The sequence below is a fragment of the Anabrus simplex genome, chromosome 6 (assembly GCF_040414725.1).
Source record: "Anabrus simplex isolate iqAnaSimp1 chromosome 6, ASM4041472v1, whole genome shotgun sequence".
Classification (NCBI taxonomy): Eukaryota; Metazoa; Arthropoda; class Insecta; order Orthoptera; family Tettigoniidae; genus Anabrus; species Anabrus simplex.
In genome coordinates, this window is record NC_090270.1 from 329483112 (window position 1) to 329508483 (window position 25372).

Below are 25372 nucleotides of genomic sequence, written 5' to 3' on the forward strand. Positions count from 1 at the left end.
GGATGGTTCACTACACCGAAGGAGTTCGCTCTTAATTTCGAAGCAGTGAACATTTGTGATCAGTTCGGGAACTAGTTCTTCATTTTACTGTTCATGATGTTTCTGTCATTTCTTAAACGCTGATGATGACGAATTTACGAAATGTTCTTCCATTTCCTACAACTGACTTCCTCATCACAGACAGATTTACTTTACACCACTCAAAAGGTCAACTTTCCACTGTACATGCTAACGAGACGCTTACTTCGCTTTTAGCAATAACAACACTGTGCTTCCCCGAACTCCAAATATGATAGATTTCTCGTCGCACCGACGCAGGTACGTCTTAGGCGACAATGGAATAGGAAAGAGCTAGGAGTGGGAAGGAACCGACCGTGGCTTTAATTTAGGTGGTGATATGGTGGTTATTATTGCTTTAGGAGGAAGTACAACTAGGCATCCATCCTGTAACACTAATAAACATACATCATCATTATAGACCCTTATACCTTTAAGCATTCAGTCTGCAAGTCTCTGCGAATTTACTAAACGTCTCCACAATCCTCTATTTGCAACTAGTGCTGTGGCCTCATTTAGTTCTATACCTCTTATCTCTAAATCGTTAGAAACTGATTCCAACCATTGTCGTCTTGTCCTCCATCTACTACTCTTACCCTCCATAACAAAGTCCATATTCTCCTAGGTAACCTATCCTCCTCCATGCGCCTCACATGGCCCCAACACCGAAGCCGGTTCATGCACACAACCTCATCCATCGAGTTCATTCCTAACTTAGCCTTTATCTCCTCATTCCGAGTACCCTCCTGCCATTTTTCCCACCTGTTTGTACCAACAATCATCCTCGCTACTTTCATGTCTGTTCCTTCTAACTTATAAATAAGATAACCTGAGTCCACCCAGCTTCCGTAAAGCAAAGTTGGTCTGAAAACAGACCGATGCAAAGATAGTTTCGTCTGGGAGCTGACTTCCTTCTTACAGAATACTGCGAGCTCACTGCGTTAGCTTCACTGCACTTAGTCAGAGAGAAAATATGGAAGGGATCCGACACTTCGAAAAAATGAAGGTATCGGCGAAAGAAAGACAAGGGCCACGAAGGGCGTGAAAATTAAAGACCCCCTCGGCCTCGATACGTAATACCGTCGGGGTCAGGAAAGAACAAGTGTTGGTCAGGGGAAGTCAGATAGGATAGATGAAAGTGAGGAGCTTGACACAAGTAAGTGGAAGTAATGTCAGGGGCCCCTTTTAGTCGCCTCTTACGACAGGCATGGGTTATCATGGGAGTTATTCTACAGCCCCGGTGGACTTTAATCAACATTTGCTGGTGAGAAAATAGGAAACCACGGAAAACCATCTTCAAGGCTGCCGACGGTGGTGGTCGAACGCTCTATCTCCCGAATGCAAGCCGACGGCTACGTGACCCAAACCTTGCAATCAATCGCTCCGTACTAGAGAAAGAAATCAACGTTCTACTAATAAACAATGTCTAAGAAACCAGGAGCATTTTAGAAAAAAAAATGTATCTTTACAGAACACGAATCTTTTCATCTTGAATGTTCTACTTTTTACTTACCTATGTTTTACGTCATACCGACGCAGGTAGGTTTCATGGCGACGATGGGGTGGAAGAAAGCGAGAGTGACTTTCATTAAGGTACAGCTCCAGCATTTGCCTGGCACGAAAAGCGTAAATGACAGAAAAACATCTTCAGGGTTCTCGACCTTCTGCCGAATGAAAACTCACAGCTACGCAGCCCAAACCGCGCGGCCAACTTGGTCGGTCATGTTTTATTCTGATATGGCGACATGCCATTATGCGAAAATTGTGCCAGATTTGTTTCCATAATAAAAGAACTCAATTTATCAAGAAAAAGATTTATCGTCGTACTCAAAGCAAGGAAAATCTAAATGTTCCAGGCAGTTTGCAAACAGTATTATTTTAAACAAAAGGAAAATCCCATAACTATTCAAGGATTCAGACAAGGTGCAGCAAGAGCATGGAAAATCCTATAGGACCATGGATGGGAAGTGTTTCGTGCTTGCAAGGGCTTTCAACTAGCTCTTGGATGTAAAGTAACATTAACACACAGAAACATTTCATTCCCGGTACAACTCGTGTTTCTGGTTTCAAAGCACCTAACATTTTGAAAGTCTGGTAATTGCTATCCAGATATGTGGAGTATCAAATTCTACTTCCTTCGCAATACATCACACTCTGTTAACCACTCCTCGCCCCAAAGAAGATAAGAACAAAGAAACTATTTCTCCCTTTGCGAAAATCAAATGATTATAAATATCTCCCAGCCATGGCCATCCATCAACGGCTGCTCATTTCAGATGGCAACTAGCCATAAGACAGCCTGCTCAGTTGCTAGGTAACAATACCTTACATCACTGTCTGCACCGTTGCTATGGTTACCGGTACACTTCCGTCATATATTTTTCCCCGTTACGTTACACTTATTTTTGGATGGCCCCCCGCCAACAGACACATTATGTTAAAAAGTGTACGAAAGCTCATGTTGTGTATGCGTATTACTGTTAAAATAGCAATAAATCTTATAAATAAAGTTGTTCGTGTGTGTTTGTCTGTTTGTTTGTTCCACCATCACGTCGAAACGGCTGGATAGATCTCAACCAAACTTCATATTTAGAATATACTCACCCCGGGAAAGGTTTCGATACGCATATCATTTTAAAATCTTTGAAAAGACGGGGGTTTTATAGGAAAACCGTTCTTCTCTTATACTATTATAGGCAAAATATCGAATTTGTCGTATAAGGACGAGACAAAGCTCAATTTAATCCTCTTGACGCAAAGAACAAAACTCGGTAAGCCCTACGGGCCCGAAAACCATGTTTTAAGGCCCTAAAACCAACCGTTACGGAGATATTGGTACCACACTACCCCTGCTCTAGGAATCGGATAAAGAAATGAACTGCCGTAACCATGGCAACGTCAGCTCCAGGATTCTAGAGCAGTGAGATTATGTATGTACGTTTGGGCATAGCTGCCAACCAAAATTGGTACAAATAAGACTTAATATCTGGAAAAAATATACTGTTGTGTAAGGCACTCATAGGACTCCTTTGGGCAGGGATGGAAAGGGGGTGAAGTACGAGTATACAAATCTTACTATATATAGAAATGGAAGTGTGTGTGTAAATGACACATCTCCTCCTAAACCACTGGAGCAATCTCAACCAAACTTGGTACACGTATTACTTACTATCGGGAGACGATCACTGTGGGGAGTAAGCCATCCCTAGCGCCCTTAAGGGAGAGGGTCAGGGTGTGGGGTAGTTACAATAATAATCGGGAATAGTGTCGAATTCATAGTTTTCGGGGTCGCTGAGTTGAAAAGTAATACTCTAGAATTTTTTAAAGTCCAGTCCCCTTTTAGGTGGGGAGCAAGGGGGGGTGTGAGATATAGAAATAATTAAAAACAGTTTCGAATCCATAGATTTCAGGGTCTCTGAGATGAATAGTATTACTCCGGATTTTTTGCAAGTCCACGTGGGGAGCGAAGGGAGTGAGATATAAAATTAATCGATAAACTACATATAAAAATAGTTCTTCTTCTTCTTATTATTATTACTATATATATAAATTGATGTATGTGTGTGCGTGGGTGTGTGGGTGTGGGTGTGTAAATGACATATCTCCTCCTAAACCACTGGAGCAATTTCACCAAACTTGGTACACTTATCAATTAGTATCAGGAGACAAACCGCGTGAGGGTACGACACCCCATGCACCCTTATGGGCAGGGGGCGAGGGGGTGGTATAAAATAATCTAGAATATTATCGAATCCATAGTTTTCGTGGTAGCTGAAATAATTAGTGACACTCCGATTTTTTAAAAATTCATGTTCAGCCCCCTTTGGGGTGTGGGTGAGGGGGAGTAAGATATAAAAATAATCGAAAACAGTGTCGAATCTAGTTATCTGGGTCACTGAGATGAATGGTGACAATCCAGATTTTATATCTCTTAGTGGTGGAGGGCGGGAGGGGGACAGTCTCATTGACAGTTGAAATCCTGTACATCGTATCTACAGTGCGACGGCTAAATACATATAGTTATCACTTATTAATTTTTGACAGGATCAGATACTTCCCAGTCGATTCGAGCTTCCATAAGGACGAAGTTTTACTCGAAAAATAAATAATCTAAAACTTGAAATCAAACACATCTAAATAATTTTAAAACACAATAGATCATAACATATCAATCTGCAAGTCAAAAAGGAATTCTATAATAATTCACATCACGCATAACTAACTGGTAATGCAAATCTTAAAGGTAAATATTCAGAAACTATCCGGGTACTACAGCTAGTATTACAATAAATGACTACTGAGCAACGTAACAAAATTGTTATTAACAGTTACATTAATCTTTAGTTTAGAAATACCTTTTCAGTGTCTGAAGGAACAGACAAGGTTGAAGTTTGGTAAACGCTGCTCAAACTGTTCGAAATGAAAGCAAGGGAATGTCAATGTCTGTGTGTTTCTCACCATGTTTGTATTGTGAGACGTCCTCGCGTAAACTCATTACAGGGTTTGAGCTATTTATAAATTACTGTGCCGGTCTACAAGTCATTATTCACCCTCACCCTTAGGGTAAGTTGCAGGAAGTAATTCTTAACTGGAATTCGAGTTATTTAGGGTGTTTGTTTTATTTCCTCAGCTTTGTGGTAGGCACTGTTCAGCAAGGCAACTGGTGCACCACAGACATCCCGATTATGGCCATCAAATTTCAGAAGTGTACATATATTAGCTAATTTTTTCGTCATTTACTGCCATTTTTGAGGCCATTTTCTTCAATTATACTTTTCCTACGTTATTATATTCATGCATTTATGACTCATCTAAATATTATCACAGCTCTAAACAAGCGCACATAGTCAAACATCATGTGCTTCAACGATTTCTGGAAACTGTAAAACAATGCATAACCCTTAACCGCACTTATTTTGTTGTAAGGTGAATTTCATATAAAAAAATTACAGTTCTAGCAGTTCAAGCAAGCGACTCAACGTTAACACCCTAGGGATATGAACTACGAACGTTAGGTAAATAAAATATAATAACGTATCAGAATATGTTCTTTATTTTGTTCCTAAAAATGGCAATCATTTTCTTAATCATCGTTATCCGGTCGATTAGATTATTAGTTTGCCTTTTTCTACCACCACGAGCGCTAATGTGAGTCAATTCGTTGTTTCACTTACGCACTACTACGAGCGCTAATGTGAGTAAATCCAGAATTTCACTTAAGCCCTTATTACTACATTCGGTGTGGACATTTCTAAAAAAAAAAAACGCCTGAGGGTATTGAACCAAGGAATACATAACAGAAAGAATTACGTAAATAAGTTAATTTGGCTAGGATTTGAACAGAAAGCAAACAAGTAAAGGAACAGGCGATTTTGGGCTGCTTTTGCGGAACTGCATTTAGGCCGGAAGTGACGTTTGAAATTAGTTTTTTTCTTAGTTTGATAAAGCTATCCGAGACTCACAATTTGCAACATTTCCGCGGCCTTTAGGCTTTCAATTTTGGCACTATTGAGAAAATGACTGAATTGTACGTTTTTCATAGCATAGGGATCTCTACATTGTCTACAAAAAAAGGTGTTCAACATCAAAACGTTATTATTATTATTATTATTATTATTATTATTATTATTATTATTATTATTATTATTATTGTACCGGGCGGTACACCTCTACTCGGTTTATTTAAAAGTTGCGCCAGTTGAAACTCCTCTTCTGGAGGAAGTCTGAACTTTATCTACACTATTAATCTACTAATTTCTCAGAAGATGTCACTACCTGGAAATTTTTGAGTTTGTGAACTGTGTCATTTTTGATGTGTTTTTGTTTCGCTTGAAGTAAGAAGTGTGAACTTTCTCTTCTAGAGGACACTACTGAAGATCAACAATAGTGCGACCTAGTGCGGAGTCAAAGAACTATTTTGTTGGAGAAATTTTTATTTCAAGAGTTTGTTCTTTGTTAAATTTCTTTCTGTCATTGTTTAAGTTGGCTGTATACCCCTCTTTTTCCCCTTATTTTGGATCTAGCCAATCCCGAATTTCTTTAATTAATTTTTCCACCAATAATGTGTTTCTTCTTCCTCTATGTAGGGGTTTCTTTTCCCTAGCCAATAAAAATTTTGTGGGAGGGTGTTTTCTTTCCCCTAACGCCTAGAATCTTCCGCGAGAGGATATAAACTGCTGATTTTAGGGTCTCGGGGCCACTTCTGTTCCATCTTTCAGTGTATTAAGTACATAGCAGGAGGCGGGAAGCGCCTCTTTCTTCGGCGGCGTCTACAACAAGGTAATGGCCAAGTAATAACTTCTTTCTTTGCTTGCTCAGCAGTTTAACCTTCGGGGCGGGTTCTAGGCCTTCCACCATGTAACCTTCCTTTAAAATGTAAAGACTACTGGTACCTATCCTATTTTCTAAACTACATACTGGGATAGAGAGTGCTAACCCTCTCGAGTTCCCACTCATATTGTTTTGAGGTGAACTTATTTTCTCAAACCCATTCTTCCGTGATGTAATGTAAATTGTTATTTTCTTAAGTCACCTCTGTAGTGTGGGATTAGCCCTTGTATTAACGGCCTAGTGCCAAGTAGGTCTTAAACAAAGTGTATCAGGAGTGCGGTTAGCCTCCTCTCAAATTGTTATTTTAGAGGTCAGGTAATCAACCTTCTTTTCATGTAATAGACCTCAGTAGGTTGGGTATTTTACCCCTGTGAATACGTCCTTAGTGGACAGCTTGAAGGTAGAGTTTGGTGTGGCCTTTGAGAGGCTTAAATTTTGAGAGCGGATCGCTTTTTTGAAAATGGAGTGTCATATGCCTCATGGAGGCTTTTCTGTGTAATTCGGAGCCAGGGGCTCCTAGGGATGAATGGGGTTTTCTGCCCCTCTGTTAAAACTTGTGTTTGTGGTAAAACTGAGCTGATCGCTGAAGTCAGGGCGTGAAGCCCAAAACCTGTAAATATTGTAACTCCCCTTGTTTTGCTACATTGTACCTGCCATGTCTGTTATTGCTTTGTTTTTGGAAAAGAAAATATAACTTTGTTAAATTTTAAATTAATTTTACATGCACTATAATTTCGTAGCTTGAAACCCATTCACACCCGCACCTTCTTTTACGCATAACTACCGCTAAAACACGGTAACAAGTGGTAGCAGAGCGTGGTTGAATGGGTCTCAATTTAGCCCCTTTTGACGGCTAAACATTGCTTTGATTCGAACTCTAACAATTTTCTCAGTTGCTGGAATTTTTTGAGTTTTTCAAAATTGTTCTGTCATCATGCCCGGCCCTCGCGATGTTCTCCTCCTTAACTATTTGCGCAAAGAGGAGTTGATATACGAGTTAACTATCAGAAATGTGCAATCTGGAGGCACGGTTGCAATCGACACCAACAAGCTTAGAGAGTCCCTTGATTTGCCCATTTCCATCCCCAATTTGGGAGAGAAAGAAATTGATGATTCTCTTTCCACGATCGTCGAGAATATTACTGGGCTAGCATCTGTAGTCAGCTTTTTTGATGAAAACGATCCGTCTCCTAATCAAATTAAGCGTGTGCAAGGCAGGCTGTATCACTTTGCAAATAGAGTTAATGATCTGTTGTCTCTAAAGGTGAATGACGTTCAGAGGAAGCAAGCTAATACGCTCCTTGAAACTATTTCTGAATTGTCTAATAAGGTCACTCAATTGCTAACCGGCGAAGCTCCTCCCAAAACTGATCAACCCGCCACGGTGAATGTAGGTAACGAGGAAGAGCCTCCTCAGGGAGAAGTCAATAGGATAACCGTTGCTGCTCAAACTATCTCTGCCCCATCGAACAACGAATCTGAACGCCGTGCGTCATTGGGTAACATCCGCTCTGAATTAACTTCTTTGCCATTGAAACCTTTAACGACTATGTCACCTGGGTTCAGTAGCTTGCCTCATCCATTGGCAATGTTGCTTAGAGGTATCTCTAAGTTTTCCGTCAACACCACCAGTGATGTAATTTCATTTTTAAGATTTCTAGTGGAATTTCAGGATCATGCTCTTGTTTTTTCTCTTTCGCCATGTCAAATTTTGCAAATTATCTATCCGTATGCTATTGGTATTCTCTCTGATAAAATCGTAAGAGCCATTGCCGAGCAATCATCTATTGAGGATTTCCATGCCCATTTGCTAGCTAACTTCATCCCGGCTAGGGCCAGGTCCTCCCTGATTCAGAAGTACTATTACCGTGTACAGCGCTTGGATGAAAACTTGGCTGATTTCATACAAGATATCAAATTCTACACTAGGGTGTTTGCTCTGCACTTTCCTGAAGATCAGATTGTGCAGGCTATTGTAGAAGGTATTTCGCCATCCTACAGGTCATATTTGTGTTTCGCGGCGTGTCCGCAAACCTTCTCTGAACTTGGAGCATTGGCCGTCTCAGCGGAAGGAGTTAGATACGCCGATTCTTTGCGTGTCGCGAAAGAACCCCCGCCTTCCTTTAGTAACACTCGGCCTCCACCTCGCCGACCAGTCAATCCCCGTAAATGTTATGCTTGCGGGTCGCCTGACCATCTGCGCAACAAGTGTCCACTAATCAAGCCAAGTGGGACTAGGAATGGAGCTGGTTCATCACAAGGCTGCTTTAAATGTGGGGCTTTCTCACATATCGCCAAGAATTGCCCAAACTCAAATAGCACCCCCTCCTGCTCAACTTCTGGTGCAAATTCCACCTATGCCAATAATAAAAAGTGACTAGCGGCTTCGGCTGAGTCGACTAATTCTGCTTTCCAAGGCTCAGCCCCGGGCAAAAAGGTCGAGAATTCAGGGAATGAGCAATCTTCAAATTCTTTTTTTGAATGCCCCAGAGTGTGTCTTAGGATTGCGGCGGATACCCCCGCACCTGTTCCTTTTCTTAAGATTGAGTTAAATAACGAGCCTATAACAGCTCTCTTAGATTCAGGCAGTGTTTGTTCCATTATTTCGGCTGATTGGTATTCTAAATTGAAATCTGTTTGTAAACTCCCTGACTATGACTCATCTCCTGTTAAATATGTTTCGGCTAATTCATCTCCATTAGAAATTCTAGGTTCCTTACATGTCAAAATTCGTGTTTTTAAATTTACATGGAAAATCAAATTGTTTGTGGCCAAGCATTTGTCTTGCCCCATCATACTGGGAGCGGACTTCATGTCGCACACTGGTCTTGTGCTCGATCTTCAGAGTAAGTCGTGCACATTCAAATTTGCCTCTAATTGTAAAATCCCTCTATTAAAGTGTAATTCTGCATCATGTTCATCTATTTCGCCTACCCAGGATGAGATGTTGTTAGACCTTAGACATCTACCTGAGGAGCAGGCTGATAGTATTCGCAAATTGTGTCAGTCGTTTCCCGAGGTGTTCTCTGATACTCTTGGTGTTACTGACCTTATTGAATACAAAATTGAGGTCACGGATTCGATTCCTGTTCGCTTTCCACCTTATAGGCTGTCTCCTCCTAAAATGAAAGCTCTGAAAGAAATCATCGATCAGATGTTGAAGGATGGTATTATTAGGCCCTCTAAGTCAGCGTATTCTTCGCCTATTTTTCTAGTCCCGAAACCCCAAGGAGGCTTCAGGCCTGTCATTGATTACAGGGCTCTCAATCGGAAGGTGGTGTTGCAATCTGTGCCCCTTCCCGACCTTCATTCTTGTTTTTCATGGTTTCGTAAGGCCAAGTTCTTCACCATCTTGGATTTAAATCAGGCCTATAATCAAATTCCCCTTGCCGAAGAGTCTAAACATCTTACAGCGTTTGCCACGGACTGGAATTTATATGAATACAACCGCGTGCCTTTCGGGCTCCCTACGGGAGCAGCTGTACTCACTAGGCTGCTAGATAGGGTCTTCTCCGACATCAAATTCGAGTACTTATATCACTACTTAGATGATGTCGTCGTATTTTCAGAGACTTTTGAAGAACATCTAGATCATCTGCGAGAAGTTCTCGATCGCCTTCGTAAGGCTGGGTTAACTGTTAAGTTGTCCAAGGTTGCCTTTGCTAAGCCCTCTATGTCATTCCTAGGGCATATTGTGTCACCCGATGGAGTAGCAGTCGATCATTCTAGAACACAGGCCATCCGTGATTTTAAACCTCCCAAGGACATTAAAGGTATCGCCAGGTTCATCGGTATGGTGAATTTCTTCAGGAAGTTCATTCCTAATTTTGCTAATAGAGCGGCGCCCCTAAACCTTCTACGTAGGAAAGGCATCAAATTTGAGTGGGGACCTTCTCAACAAGCCGCTTTTGAAGACCTTAAATTAGCTCTTTGTAATGCCCCTGTACTTGCTATGCCTGATTTCTCGAAGAAATTCATCGTCCAAACCGACGCGTCGTCGTCGGCGGTAGCTGCAGTCCTTCTTCAAGAGACTGAACGAGGGAGGCGACCCATCGCCTATGCGTCTAGGACATTGTCAGCTCAAGAAGCAAAGTACTCCATATATGAGCTTGAAGGTTTGGCAGTCTTATTCGCCTTAGAAAAGTTCCGTCTCTATCTGGAACACGTCAAATTCGATCTGGAGACAGATAATCAAGCCTTAAGCTGGGTCTTAGGCAGGCCGCGTCGTACAGGTCGTATAGCCCGTTGGGCCATCCGTATTTCTGCCTTCCAATTCGATGTACGGCATATCAGAGGTACTGAAAATGTTGTGGCTGATGGACTCAGCCGTATGTTTTCTAACGACGTCGAGACCCAGGAACCGGCCGACAGTTCATCACCTCCCGAGTCCATACTATCTGAGGTTAATGCCATCTTAACAGATGCTCCCATGCTCTTTAGGGATATTGAGAAATACCAACGTGAAGATCCGACGCTGGGTCCGATAATGGAAACCCTTTCTTCTGGGGAACATGTCGTCCCCTATGTTCTGAGGAATGGTGTTTTATGTTGCCCATCGAGGCATGATAAGATGATGAAGGTTGTCATTCCAGCGGTTCTTGTGCCTATGATCTTCAAATACTATCATGAAACCCCATTAGGAGGGCATCTGGGTATCTTTAAAACTCGTGAAAAGATTCGTGAAATGTTCATCTGGAAAGGTATGGACGGTGAAATCCGTGAACTTGTAAAAGCTTGTAAATCTTGTTTGCTTAGTAAACCCACCATGTCCACCAAGGTAGGCCTTTTGTCTTCGCATCAAGCGTCGCGCCCCATGGAACGCCTGTATATCGATTATGTAGGACCCTTCCCCCAGTCAAAGGGTAATGCTAATAAGTTCATCTTTGTATGTGTAGATGGTTTTACAAGATTTTCTTGGTTATTTCCGACTAAACTGGCTACCGCTCAGTCTACCATTACCTGCTTAAATTCTATTTTTGCTTCTTTTGGTCCGTGTCAATATATTGTATCTGATAATGCTAAGGCGTTCACATCAAATTTATTTCGTAAATTCTGTTTTGACTTGTCCATCTCTCATGTAACTACTTCTGCTTATTACCCTCAACCATCTCTGACTGAACGGGTTAACCGTAATCTCAGGTCCGCACTCATTGCCTATCATCATGAAGATCCGTCCAGGTGGGACACGTCCCTGCATTGGATAGCTTTTGCTTTGAATTCGGCGGTTCATGAATCTCACAAGTTTACTCCAGCTTCTTTGATGTTTAAGTTTGTTCCCAACTCGCCGCTCTCTAACCTCTGGTCTCTGAATGACATTCTACCCGAGACAATAGATCCGGACAGCATTAAAGATCTTTGGAAGAAGGCTAAAGCCAATCTTAAAGTGTCTCATGAAAAGGTTAGGGAAAGGTATGATCGTGGACGGAGGCCCACCCCTTTGAAGGTAGGCGACCAAGTAATGGTCAAGAATTTTGTTCCCGCGGGCAAGCTTGCCCCCAGATTTCATGGGCCTTGTATCATTCTCGATTTTCTTACGCCAGTTACGTTGTTAGTTAGCAATCCAGCCACCGAGAGGATATTTAGGGTTCACCTGTCACAGGTGAAACCGGTGTAATTTACGTGTTAACTTGCTTCATATTATTTTGAAAGGAATATGAAGGTTATATTTTTTTTGAGTTTCCAAATTCTAGGCATTCTGCCCCTTCTATAGGATTTTGTTTCTTATGTAAGCATGTTTGTGAAACCTGCCCCGACCCATTAAACTGCCATCCTGTCTTTGCCACGGCCATTACCACGCTCCCGTCTCCTGCTCCACTCTACACAGTGGCTTAATGAATACCATGAATATCTGCACGCCGCTGGCCCCTCACTCTCTCCTCAAGCCTGTGCCCTCAAAGAAACATGATGGTCCAACACAATTCTGCCGCCTAGCTTTATGTTTCAGTGCCCCCGCAGCCACGCAGCGCCGTGCAGCAACTGGGGAGGGGGATGGGCCCCCTCCTCTCCAGCGAAGACGACATGTGCCCGGCGAGCCGGAGCTCTCCTCCCGGCCAAGGCTGATGTGCGGCGCACGACCTGCTGCTTGCCCGCAGCCTGTATATGTTCACCGCGGGCGCGGCGTGTTTCAACTCCTCTGCTCCCCTCATAGTGTGGGCGAGCGGTATCTCAGGGTACTTGAGGGGTCCGAGCGGCCTCCTTTGGACGCAAGCTGCAACGGCCGGTCTGGCCACCTCACTTCATCGACATCAACTACATGAACAGTTACTATAAGTAATGATTACACTTGGGAATTCAACAACAATATTTGGTGGACATTGCCAAATTTTTCATCACTTTCAAGTATTAAAAGTTTATCTTCAAAAATTCAACTTCTACAAACTGAAAGACTTTGCTTCACCTGCAACAACAAATTGTGAAACTGAATCACACAACATTCTGAGAATCTTGTAATCTATTTTCATATTCACCTTATAACTTGGAACTTGTTTCAAACTGATTTCATGTGTCACCCCTGGAGGAACTTTTGGGGGGGGAGGTCTGTACCGGGCGGTACACCTCTACTCGGTTTATTTAAAAGTTGCGCCAGTTGAAACTCCTCTTCTGGAGGAAGTCTGAACTTTATCTACACTATTAATCTACTAATTTCTCAGAAGATGTCACTACCTGGAAATTTTTGAGTTTGTGAACTGTGTCATTTTTGATGTGTTTTTGTTTCGCTTGAAGTAAGAAGTGTGAACTTTCTCTTCTAGAGGACACTACTGAAGATCAACAATAGTGCGACCTAGTGCGGAGTCAAAGAACTATTTTGTTGGAGAAATTTTTATTTCAAGAGTTTGTTCTTTGTTAAATTTCTTTCTGTCATTGTTTAAGTTGGCTGTATACCCCTCTTTTTCCCCTTATTTTGGATCTAGCCAATCCCGAATTTCTTTAATTAATTTTTCCACCAATAATGTGTTTCTTCTTCCTCTATGTAGGGGTTTCTTTTCCCTAGCCAATAAAAATTTTGTGGGAGGGTGTTTTCTTTCCCCTAACGCCTAGAATCTTCCGCGAGAGGATATAAACTGCTGATTTTAGGGTCTCGGGGCCACTTCTGTTCCATCTTTCAGTGTATTAAGTACATAGCAGGAGGCGGGAAGCGCCTCTTTCTTCGGCGGCGTCTACAACAAGGTAATGGCCAAGTAATAACTTCTTTCTTTGCTTGCTCAGCAGTTTAACCTTCGGGGCGGGTTCTAGGCCTTCCACCATGTAACCTTCCTTTAAAATGTAAAGACTACTGGTACCTATCCTATTTTCTAAACTACATACTGGGATAGAGAGTGCTAACCCTCTCGAGTTCCCACTCATATTGTTCTGAGGTGAACTTATTTTCTCAAACCCATTCTTCCGTGATGTAATGTAAATTGTTATTTTCTTAAGTCACCTCTGTAGTGTGGGATTAGCCCTTGTATTAACGGCCTAGTGCCAAGTAGGTCTTAAACAAAGTGTATCAGGAGTGCGGTTAGCCTCCTCTCAAATTGTTATTTTAGAGGTCAGGTAATCAACCTTCTTTTCATGTAATAGACCTCAGTAGGTTGGGTATTTTACCCCTGTGAATACGTCCTTAGTGGACAGCTTGAAGGTAGAGTTTGGTGTGGCCTTTGAGAGGCTTAAATTTTGAGAGCGGATCGCTTTTTTGAAAATGGAGTGTCATATGCCTCATGGAGGCTTTTCTGTGTAATTCGGAGCCAGGGGCTCCTAGGGATGAATGGGGTTTTCTGCCCCTCTGTTAAAACTTGTGTTTGTGGTAAAACTGAGCTGATCGCTGAAGTCAGGGCGTGAAGCCCAAAACCTGTAAATATTGTAACTCCCCTTGTTTTGCTACATTGTACCTGCCATGTCTGTTATTGCTTTGTTTTTGGAAAAGAAAATATAACTTTGTTAAATTTTAAATTAATTTTACATGCACTATAATTTCGTAGCTTGAAACCCATTCACACCCGCACCTTCTTTTACGCATAACTACCGCTAAAACACGGTAACAATTATTATTATTATTATTATTATTGTAGGTGTTAGTAATGAACTGTATTCACACTATTATGAATTAAACATATGCATTTACTATTTTTCTGCAATATATATTTTCCTTCGTATTTTAGGGGTAATTTTTAATCATTTTTGAGAATTTAATGGGTCATTTTCGGTTGTTCTTGGGTCATGAAAATCCAGGCCCGGCTGCTTCTTTAAGGTTTGGTCTGATCGTTGGAGACTCGGCGACAAGTGCAGCATATTTTGAAATGTCATATTAATTCGTGTGACCTCCGGACAGAACTGGTGCAGGTCTTTCTAGTAGACTCCCACGGACGACCTGCGCGTCTGGGCATGTGGTAATGATAAGGTATGGAGAGGGTAAAACCCGGTGTCGGCAAATCGAATAACACCAAGGGGTCTGCTCAACGCTTAGCGTCTCCATCCGACGGATGAATCACCACCAACAGTGCCGTACTCCCTCACTCCATATGAACACTGCGGAGAGGTTAGGAATCGAATCCAGGCTTTTGGCACGCAACCTACAGATTAGAAATTGTATACCGCCATCTCTCCTACCCCGTCGACCAACATTCAGTGCTGCCCTCTCTTGAATTCATTGCAAGCATACAGCTATACCACCCGTAACTTGTTGTTAACTCGCTCGGTACGTGTAGATAAGAAGAACAAACCACGTCATCTAGTTGCTAAGAGACGGACATAGCGGATATTCTGGAGCACAAGTGAACCATAGTCTCTCGTTGACTCTTCCGATAACACGAATGGAGGAATCCTCCACAAGTTGCCTTACACAGATAGGTATTATTGCGACGATGGGATAGGAAAGGGCTAGGGGTGGAAGGAAGCGGCCGTGGTCTTTACTAAGGTACAGCCACAGCATTTTCCTGGTGTGAAAATGGGAAACCATGGAAAACCATATTCAGGACTGCCGGCAGTGGGATTCGAAACCTCTGTCTCCCAAATGCAAGCTCACAGCTGCGTGCCCCTAACCACACGGCCAAGTCGTTCGGTAATGTCTCTCTTTCTTCTTTCTGTGTTATGCCCACTCAAAGAGCCCAATTGAACTTGTTCGTTGGCCTGATGGTTTTTCGCCTTCTTATTCTCTTCCCCCTGTGGGTGGGGGCGGTAGAATAACACCCACGGTATCCCCTGCCTGTCGTAATAGGCGACTAAAAGGGGCCTCAGGGGCTCTGAACTTCGGAGCGTGGGTTGGCGACCACGGGGCCCTCAGCTGAGTCCTGGCATTGCTTCCAGTTACTTGTGCCAGGCTCCTCACTTTCATCTATCTTATCCGACCTCCCTTGGTCAACTCTTGTTCTTTTCCGACCCCGACGCTATTAGGTTTGCGAGGGCTAGGGAGTCTTTCATTTTCACGCCCTTCGTGGCCCTTGTCTTCCTTTGGCCGATATCTTCATTTTTCGAAGTATCGGATCCCTTCCATTTTCCCTCTGATTAGTGTTACATAGAGGATGGTTGCCTAGTTGTACTTCCTCTTAAAACAATAATCACCACCACCATCTTATCCTCCCAAAATCTCTTCATGAATGCACTGTGTTGCATCTAGCGTTCTGTGAACCACTTTCTAACCGTTTTCTTTTTAGGTATCCCCATGAATTTGTGCTTGGCTATTACTGAACTAAAGGCTCCACGATCTTTACCGATGTCGTCCATAATATTCATTTCTTGGAGGCCCGCCTTAGTTTTTATTATTATTATTATTATTATTATTATTATTATTATTATTATTATTATTATATTTCTTATTATTACAGGCCCTGCTGCTCAGAAAAGAAGTGGGCTGATCGTTGGAGACTCGGCGACAGGTGAATGTTTTGAAATATGATGTGAAGTGGTGTGACCTCAAGACAGGATTCCGGCTCCTTGGCTGAATGATCAGCGCAGTGCACTTCGGTTCAGAGGGCCCCGGGTTCGACTCCCGGCCGGATCGAAGATTTTAATTAAATTGTTAAATTGTTAATTGTGTTGTGCTGTCCCCAACATCCCCGCAACTCACACACTACGCATAACACTATCCTCCACCACAATAACACGCAGTTACCTACACGTGGCAGATGCCGCCCACCCTCATCGGAGGGTCTGCCTTACAAGGGCTACACCAAGCTAGAAATAGCCACACGAAATATGTATTAATATTATTAGGACAGGGCTGGTGTAGGTCTTTCTACACCGGGTGAGTAGGCCGTGCGGTTAAGGGCGCGCAGCTGTGAGCTTGCAACCGGGAGATAGTAGGTTCGAACCCCACTGTCGGGAGTCCTGAACATGGTTTTCCGTGGTTTCCCATTTTCACGCCAGTCAAATGCTAGGGCTGTACCTTAATTAAGGCCACGGCCGCTTCCTTCCCAGTCCTAGCCCTTTCCTATCCCATCGTAGCCATAAGAACTATCTCTATCGGTGCGACGTAAAAACAACCGTAAGGTCTTTCTAGTGGATGCCCTTCGGCGACCTGCACGCCTGTTTTTTGTGTCTGTGTGCGAGGGGAGGGGGGTGTGATGATTATGATGTAAGGAAAAGGAGAAACCCGGAGTCGGCATAGCCTATTGCAGTCGAATAACACAAAGGGTTAACGTTCCCATCTCCTACCCCGCGGGTCAACCACAAGCACTTGGTGCCTCAACAACCATGGCCACAAGGCGGTATATTTTTTTAAATGAAAGGTAGTATCCCCGCGGTTTGGATTGCACGTAAAGCTGGAGATCGCTTGGCTATGGGGACAAGCTTTGCAATTCATACCGAGCAATTTGGCGGCGCGGTACTGATCACGTAGCTATGAACTCGTATTCGGAAGTTGGTACGTTCAAACTACACTGTCGGCAGCTATCAAGGTGCTTTTCCATATCCCTATCAGACTTGATCCTGTTTTACAGCCGGATGCCGTTCTCGACGCCGACACTAAGTGAAATGAAATGGCGTATGGCTTTTAGTGGCGGGAGTGTCCGAGGACATGTTCGGCTCGCCAGGTGCAGGTCTTTGATTTGACTCCCGCAGGCGAGCTGCGCGTATAGGAACAACACATACACCCAGTCCCCGTGCCAGAGAAATCAACCAATTGTGGTTAAAATTCCCGATCCTACCCGGGAATCGACCCCGGGACCCATGTGACCAAAGGCAAGCACCCTAATTATTTAGCCATGGAGCCGGACGACACTAAGTGAAGGGATGTATTCACAACTACATGTTGTTGTTGTTTTCTTCTTCTTCTTTTGCTACTTGCTTTACGTCGCACCGACACAGATAGGTCTTATAGCGACTATGGGACAGGAAAGGCCTAGGAATGGGAAGGAAGCGGCCGTAGGCGTATTTAAGATACATCCTTAGCATTTGCCTGGCGTGAAAATGGGAAACCACGGTAAACCATCTTCAGGGCTGCCGAGAGTGAGGTTCGAACCCACTATCTACCGGGTGCGAGCTCACAACTGCGCGCCCCTAACCGGACGGCCAACTCGCCCGGTGTGGTTTTCTTCTGTGGTGGTTGGTAGTATATTGTGTTGTATGCATATGCACACAGAGTTAATGGGACAAACACAACCACCCCGTTCCTGAGTTAGGGGAAAATATCATACGAGGTTAAAATCGCCGATACGGCCGGGAATCGTAGCCGAGACCATCTGAACCGAAGGCGTGGTTGCTACCCATTCAGCCAAGCAACCGGAGATTCCTAATATGCCCTTCCGAAGAGAATGTTTCCTTCTCCTGGTGTCGAACACCGGCACTCCAAAATGAAAGCTGCCGTCACATAAGTTATGGCTGACTGCGTTCCACTTAAGAAAATTACAAGACTAGACTGCAGTTCAATTACCCCGCCTGTAGCGATGTGATTCATCCTCTGCAACTTGTAATATCCACAGTCCAATCAGCTACCCTGGTCGGTGATTGATTCTACCACCAACTATAGAATAACATAACAGCCTAACTTTCAAGGCTGGCATCAATTTGGTAGTAGAAAACTACCGTGAATAAAGTGCTAGCGACTGCACCTAAGATTCAGGAGACAGGTTCAAATCGCACCCTTGACATTCCTCGAAATTGCCTTCCATGGCTTTTTCAAATTTTCTGTTTGAATGCTGCCAAAGCTTCCTTTAAGAAAAAATAGTAATACCCTTCACCAGGCTTACTGTTGCCGGCACTGCTTTTAGTAGGGATATTGAGACATTTTGGTAAACACCCCCGTATCGAATACTTGCGCGAATGTAAAGTGCGTGTGATATTCCATGGACCGCCATCCACCTCAAGCAGCTGACAGTAATATAAGGGGACAAGGGAGGGAGAAACGTGTTTCTAACAGAGAATAACAGCTGATTTAAATTATACCCAGGTGTATTAGGCTAGAAATGAAAAAAAGCTCGACCCAAGAGATACATGTCCTGTGTGGCAGACGAGTGGCAATGGTCTGAGACAGAATATTATACAATTTCCAAGCAGTTATATCACTCATCTACAATTTATGTACAACAGGAAGGACCACAGTTCCTAGGGCACAAGTGACCAAGGAAAAAAAGAGACTGCTATCTGGCCAGGTGGTCTAAGGTATTCTGATCTGATCTGATCTGATCTGCGGATAGTGAATGGTGGGACCACCGTCCATTTCTAGTCCTATGTCCCAGGACAGCTTGCTGGTAAGTTTCGTGTTTGAGCCTTGTTTAATTGCAATATTACAACCTGAACAGCGTCGTTGTGACTTTAATCCTACTCTTCCAGTATTAAGGGAAGGTAAGAAGTTGAGACGTGTGTCGAAAAATTGAAGGTTGTGGAGAAGTTGAAATATGGTTGCGGCTAGCTACCGATGATCGGTACGAGATTTTGGAGGTGGGTCTACTGAACGTACAGCAGGAAGGTGTCTGCGAACCGATCGGGATCGTTTCTTGAGGTTTACGAACAGTGTGGATCGTGGATGAGGGGTGGGGCGGGTCGTTTGGTTAGCAGGAGTTTACTAAGAGTGAGAGTAGGGACTGTAGTAGTACAATTATGGGCTGTGTTGAAGTGACTTGGTTTCTTGCTGCAGGGAGTCGAGGGGGCTGCAGTTTGAGACTTGGCAGAGGGGTGTTTTCATGTAACAAGGCTGCGCTTAGTTGATGGCTTGTCACTAGGACTGCCGAATACAGGTAAATTTTCACGAGAAAAATCATGTGATATCAGATTTTAAACCCAAAAATGAGCCAGGAAAACCCCAGTGATTTCAGAAATAAATGAAAAATTCACAGTCTGTTACCAGTCTTTCGACCGGGTCAGAAATGGAGTGAATGAAGCCCCCAACTAGCGGCGATGAAAGGAATTGTGACGGCTGCCGAGGCCTGTCGCACTCCTCTGGGGCAATGATTCATGACCGACAGATGAAATAATATTGGCGAGTGTTTCTGGAATGAAAGATGTCAGGGAAATCCGGAGTACCCGGAGAAAAACCTATCGCGCAATCGCTCTGTCCAGCGCAAATATCACATGGAGTGACCGGGATTTTAAACTACGGAACCCGGTGGTGAATGGAGCCCCTGAGCCACGGAGGCTCTAGCCTATTCGACATAAGGTGATGAAAAGTACGTGTTTAGTCACAAGGCGGACTTAATTTCGTCTGCCAACATGAACACCAGAAGATGAATATTCTTAATATTGATTGTCTGGGGAAAACAGGACAGGTTCTATTACGGTATATTTTCAGTGCACAACAAAGTCTCTTGCATCGATCTTGCTAACAAAGACTGTTATAATAACTTAGCTGATTTAAAACCTAACCTTTAATTTCACACTGCAAAAAAACTCAGATTAAAACCGCTTCCTGTGCAAACACACACAACTGTAGGCTAGGAGGCGTTCAGTCTGCAAGCTTCTGTGATTTAAATATGCATGTCTAAAATACTTCCTTTGCAACTAACTCTGTGATGTCTTTTAGTTCCACAATCCTTAACTTGAAATAATTTAAAACAGAGCTTATCACCGTCTCGGTCGGCCTCTGCTTCTCTTGCCCTCTACGGTCGATGTTATTTACCAATATAACCTATCCTCCTCCATTCTCTGCATATGGCCTCAACCGGTTCAAACGCACAGCTTCATCGATCTGAAAACGAGCGATGTACAGATAGTTCCGTCTGAGAGTTTCCCCTTTCTGACTCCATCGCAACAGGTAACTCACTCCGTTAGCTTTGCTACATCTTGAATGAACTTGACTTCCTACACCATCATGCCGAGAAAACACGTTTCCTAAACACTTGCAATGATGCACCTGCTCCAGTTTTGTAATCCTGACCTCACATTTATTCCTCATGTGTTTTGTTAATTAACATCACTTCATTGTAAGAAACGTTAATTTTCACATCATACTCACTGCTAGTGAAACAACAGAATAAATCACAGAATAGGAAAGGCTGAAGTTTGTTTCTTACAAGCAACACGGGGAGCCAGAATTTGTGAACAGGTGGATAAGGGGAGGAATGTTCTGATCAGCCGCTTCTATGCAACATTTCTCGGTTTCCTTGGCAACGCACTGCCTCCTCACTTCCTCACGCAATCAGTTACAAAGTTAAATCAGGTAATTACATTATAAAGTTATATACCGTAAGAAATAATAAATTTCTAATTCTTGGCTTCACCTACACAGTGTTTTACAGATGTTACACATTAGAGGGAGGAAGGACAGGTGTTGAAGTAGCTGTCTTTGAATTTATACACAGCTTTGTATTCCTTTCTACACCTGCTGTAAACATCCTCTAACACATAGCAGCAAGTAGTTGAAAGATACAACAAGGAAAATAGTCAGGTTAATAGAAATGACTAGCTGTTGTCATTGGCGAGACTATCATTGAGCATGTGAATGATTACATTTTTGTACACCCCTCAAGTTGTTCCTGAGATTGTGAGTCACGTAGGTGGGACATGCGGCTGTCAGTGGCTTGTCGGACGTAGACTACTCTCCTTCTGGCTCTTTGTGGCCCTTCCCAGTCTTATCCTTTTTGCATTCTTGCTGCTGCTGATGCTTTCATTTGATATCTGCATGGTTTGGTTAGCATGCTGGCCTTTGGATCAAGAGGTCCCCGGTGCGATTCCCGGTCGGGACGGGGATTTTAACTTTCACTAGTTAATTCCTGTGGCTGGGGCGGGGCTGCTTGTTACGTTTTCAGCATTTGATTTCATCTTAGATTAATATTTTCCCGTATTTTTCATTTTATCCGTAAAAGGTACGGCAAAGAAAGCTTGTAAATAATATTCTAAACAGATTTTATCACGAGCAATTTTCCTGTGAAAGAGATACATCGAGTTTTATGTTTAAGGCACACATCTGAAGATGTCCTCTTCCAGAATTTTGTTTGAACAAATTATCACTGAGATACTGCTCGCCCTTATCCCACACTTCAGCGGCGTAACAGACAGACAGACAGACAGACAGACAGACAGACAGACAGACAGACAGACAGACAGACAGACAGACAGACAGACAGACAGACAGACAGAGACAAAAATTGCACTGAACCCGGTATAGGCTATATGTCCAATACGGTGTAAAAACAAAGTATTAAGTCAATAATCAAACAGACAGGCGATAACAAATAGGTTGTGCCATACCCAACAAACTTAATTCAGTCGAAAGATGATTTCCTTTTCTAGTATGAAATGAAATGGCGTATGGCTTTTTAAGTGTCGGGATGTGTCCGACGACTTCGGCTCGCCAGGTACAGGTCTTGTGATTTGACGCCCGTAGGCGATCTGCGCGCCGTAATGAGGATGAAATGATGATGAAGACGACACATACACCCAGTCCCTGTGCCAGGGGAATTAACCAATTATGGTTAAAATTCCCGACCCAGTCAGGAATCGAACCCGGGACCCCTGTGACCAAAGGCCAGCACGCTAAACATTTAGCCATTAATGCTGATCTAACTCAGGTTTTCGGCGACAATGGAATAGGTGTGAAGGAAGCCGCTGTGGCCTCAAGTAGTATGGAAATCGGAAACCACGGAAAACCACCATCAGGACTGCCGATTGGGTTCAAACCCATTATCTCCCGAGTGCAAGCTTACAGCTACAAAGCTCGTACCCACTCGGTCTAGGAATATACCGAAATGAAAGTTCCCTAAAGAATGTAAGAGGCGAACTTTCACTAGATAATACCAAAGTCATCTCCGTACAGGCCATGAAGGCCCTGCGAGGAGAGAAAGGTCAAGGCTTCGACTGCCCTTCACCTCGACACTTGATGGGGTAGAGTGATTAGCTCTACGCCCAACCACCTTTGAACACAGGAATTAACATGGAACTCATTTTTGGTGTAGGCTGAGTGAACCTCAGGGCCATGTGCACCTCCGGAAATGGAAACTACTTTTCTCAAACTATTGGACTTCCCGACGAGGAATCGAACCCACGTCCTTCCGGGTGAACCGAGCATGCCTTTACCACCTCGGCCAGGCAGCGCCATGGCATTAGATAATAGGGTACATACATGTAGGCGATTGTAGAACCTGGCGATATTAGGCACTGGATGTTAACAAACGAATAATGATGGTAGTAGTGGTGGCAGCCGTTTTAAGCGCCAAACATCGCGGTCAACGACCCCAATATGAACAAGATATAGGCCAATATTAGCGTACCATCGGGCTCTCCCACTTGCACTACAATATCATCCTGAGAGTTGAATTATTTCAACACGGTAAACATTTTTCACATCAACCATTATAGGGCACGTTATAAAATTCAATTAAAAGGCCTAGAGAATTAGCAATCAGTGATGTGTGAAAACAGAAAACTACGAAAAACAATCTACAGGGATGCTGATGGTGGAGTTCGAACCCACCATCTCTCAGATATTAACGAAAAAGAGAACCCAGAAGTTACATCCACTTGATAACTGAATTTAATGGGGAATAATACAAAGCGCATCAGTCTTGTGTCCAAAGGAACATGCGTTGCGAGCACTTGAAGCTAGTAGGAAATGGGAAGTACTATAAAAGTCGAGGAAATTGAAAGCACCGTAAGACTTGAGAAAACTAATGAAATAACATAAAATGATTCGAGTGGATGGACAGGAGAAATACAAGACAATAACATCAAATTTTACGTCCCACTAACTACGTTTGTGATTTTCGGAGACGCCGAGGTGTTAACATTTTGTCCCGCACAATTCCGGTAGATCTACTGACACGAGGCTGGCGTACCTGCGCACTTTTCGATACCAGGTGGTGGTTCGCACCCGCGACCCCACAGATGTGAGAAAAAGCGGTAGTAGAAGAAGAGAAAGAAAATGAGTCACAAAATCTCGAATAACGAGGATATATAGACAGAGAAAGGGAAGGGCAATGAAAAAACATGAAAAATCCTTAGGCCTGGCTCGGAAGACAACAAGAGATGATCAAGTAAGGTCGGACAGCAAATATTAAATGAACCTCGTACGAGTATTTGGGAGCAAAGCCACATTCACCTGCGGTCTCGAATTTGCGCCCGTGGAGGAAGACTTTTTTACTTCCCTACTTTAAGTTATCGACAATCACTTTCAAAGACTCTATACATGTTATTATTAAAGAACAAAATTACTTACAGTGGAGGAGATTTTTCCAACTGCTACCCAGAGCTCTGAGACATCTGTTGAGAGTCCCGGTGGCTGTTGTAAAAGATCTGGATGAGCTTCCACGGCGTCTCTGTGACAGGTTGCTGTCGGAATGACTTCTACTCAGCAGGGACAGGGGGATGGTTTTAGTGGAAGCGGACATAGCTACCTTCCTGCTCAGAGAATTGGTCATAAGCCCTCTCCTGCTGCTAGCCTTGCTAGTGATAAATTCCACCTCAAGATCTTCTGAAGCCACCACGATGATCTCATCTTCTGCCGGCTCTTTGAAGCTGAGATATGTGGAGGACAGCTCGCGGTGCTTCCTGCTATTCATCTGCTGTTGTTTCTTAAGTCTCGTATTACACTGACCGTCAGATGTACCGAGTAAGGACTTCTTATTTGGAGGCAACGGAGGTGGTCCAAAGCAGGTGGCCATCATACACTACTTCACCGTCAAGTCCCTTAATAAACTACAAGATCGTTCATCTTGACAGTATGTCGTGAAAGTAACAACCAGTTTTAGAAAACAGAGTTTCTACTCTTGAAAACTCGACGTAAACAGAAACACGTGCACACCACAACACAATGTTTATTTGGAAGAGAAATATTTTCGATCATAAACACACACAGTCACTGACTCAGTTTTATAAACACACAATACAATGAGCTACGTATGCTGCACGGAAGCCGGCGGGGACTACATTCAGACAGCGTTACAGAACTGTACGACAGTGGCAAAACGTTCTTTCTAAAGGTGTATATAAGTTCGTTTAAATGCTTCAACAGAACGTCACTTTGCTATTATATAAACACAAACACAGTTCGGGTAGAGCACAAAACCTAAATAACAATTCGCAAACGTTACTTCCTGTTCGAAGATTCGTATATCATTACCGCGCCGTGTCTGTCTTCCTAGCTCCTCTGTTCTCTGGACCGGTTTTAAAGCTCCTAGCTGGCAGTGACCGGCAAGCGAACAGGCTTCCTATCGCCAACACAATACACAGCACACTAACCAGCCGAGCAGCCATGCGGGGAGGCCACGCCAGTCATACAGCCATCTGTCTACAGCTTCACTAACTAACGCTAAATCTTTTAGGAAGTTCATTTGACTTGCATGTTGCTTGTTGGATAGCGCCCAACAAAACATAAGCTGCTCTTTGTTGTTCTTGTTTTCGCTACTTCCTTCATAGATAGACTTCAAACCTGAGTAACACAGTGACGTTAACAGTCGAGTGCAAGTAAAAAAGAGGACTAATCATCTTAGTTTGTTACACTGCAGAGTTTGGGTGCATCACGTGATTTAAAGATGACCACGCCCCCACCACTTCCCCTACGTGGCCCACACCTCACCCAACACCCCTCAAAACAACCGACTCCAAAGCCTTCTCTTTCTTCGTCATGACAAACATGAGGGCG

At 43.4% G+C, this 25372-nt stretch overlaps 1 protein-coding gene across 3 annotated transcripts in view; it reads right to left on the reverse strand.

Annotated features, from left to right (window-relative positions):
* Positions 1-25372, reverse strand: part of ckn (CRK like proto-oncogene, adaptor protein) — a 653887-nt gene that overhangs the window by 354420 nt on the left and 274095 nt on the right. The window contains exon 1 of one of the 3 annotated variants that reach the window (XM_068228463.1): positions 23948-25046. The exons of 1 other annotated variant lie outside the window; for it this stretch is intronic. In XM_068228463.1, coding sequence (XP_068084564.1) covers positions 23948-24395 — 448 coding nt within the window. In that variant the 5' untranslated portion in view covers positions 24396-25046. Of the gene's footprint in view, positions 1-23947; positions 25047-25372 lie in introns of those variants that run through there. One more of the 3 variants, XM_068228462.1, reaches the window with a different exon arrangement.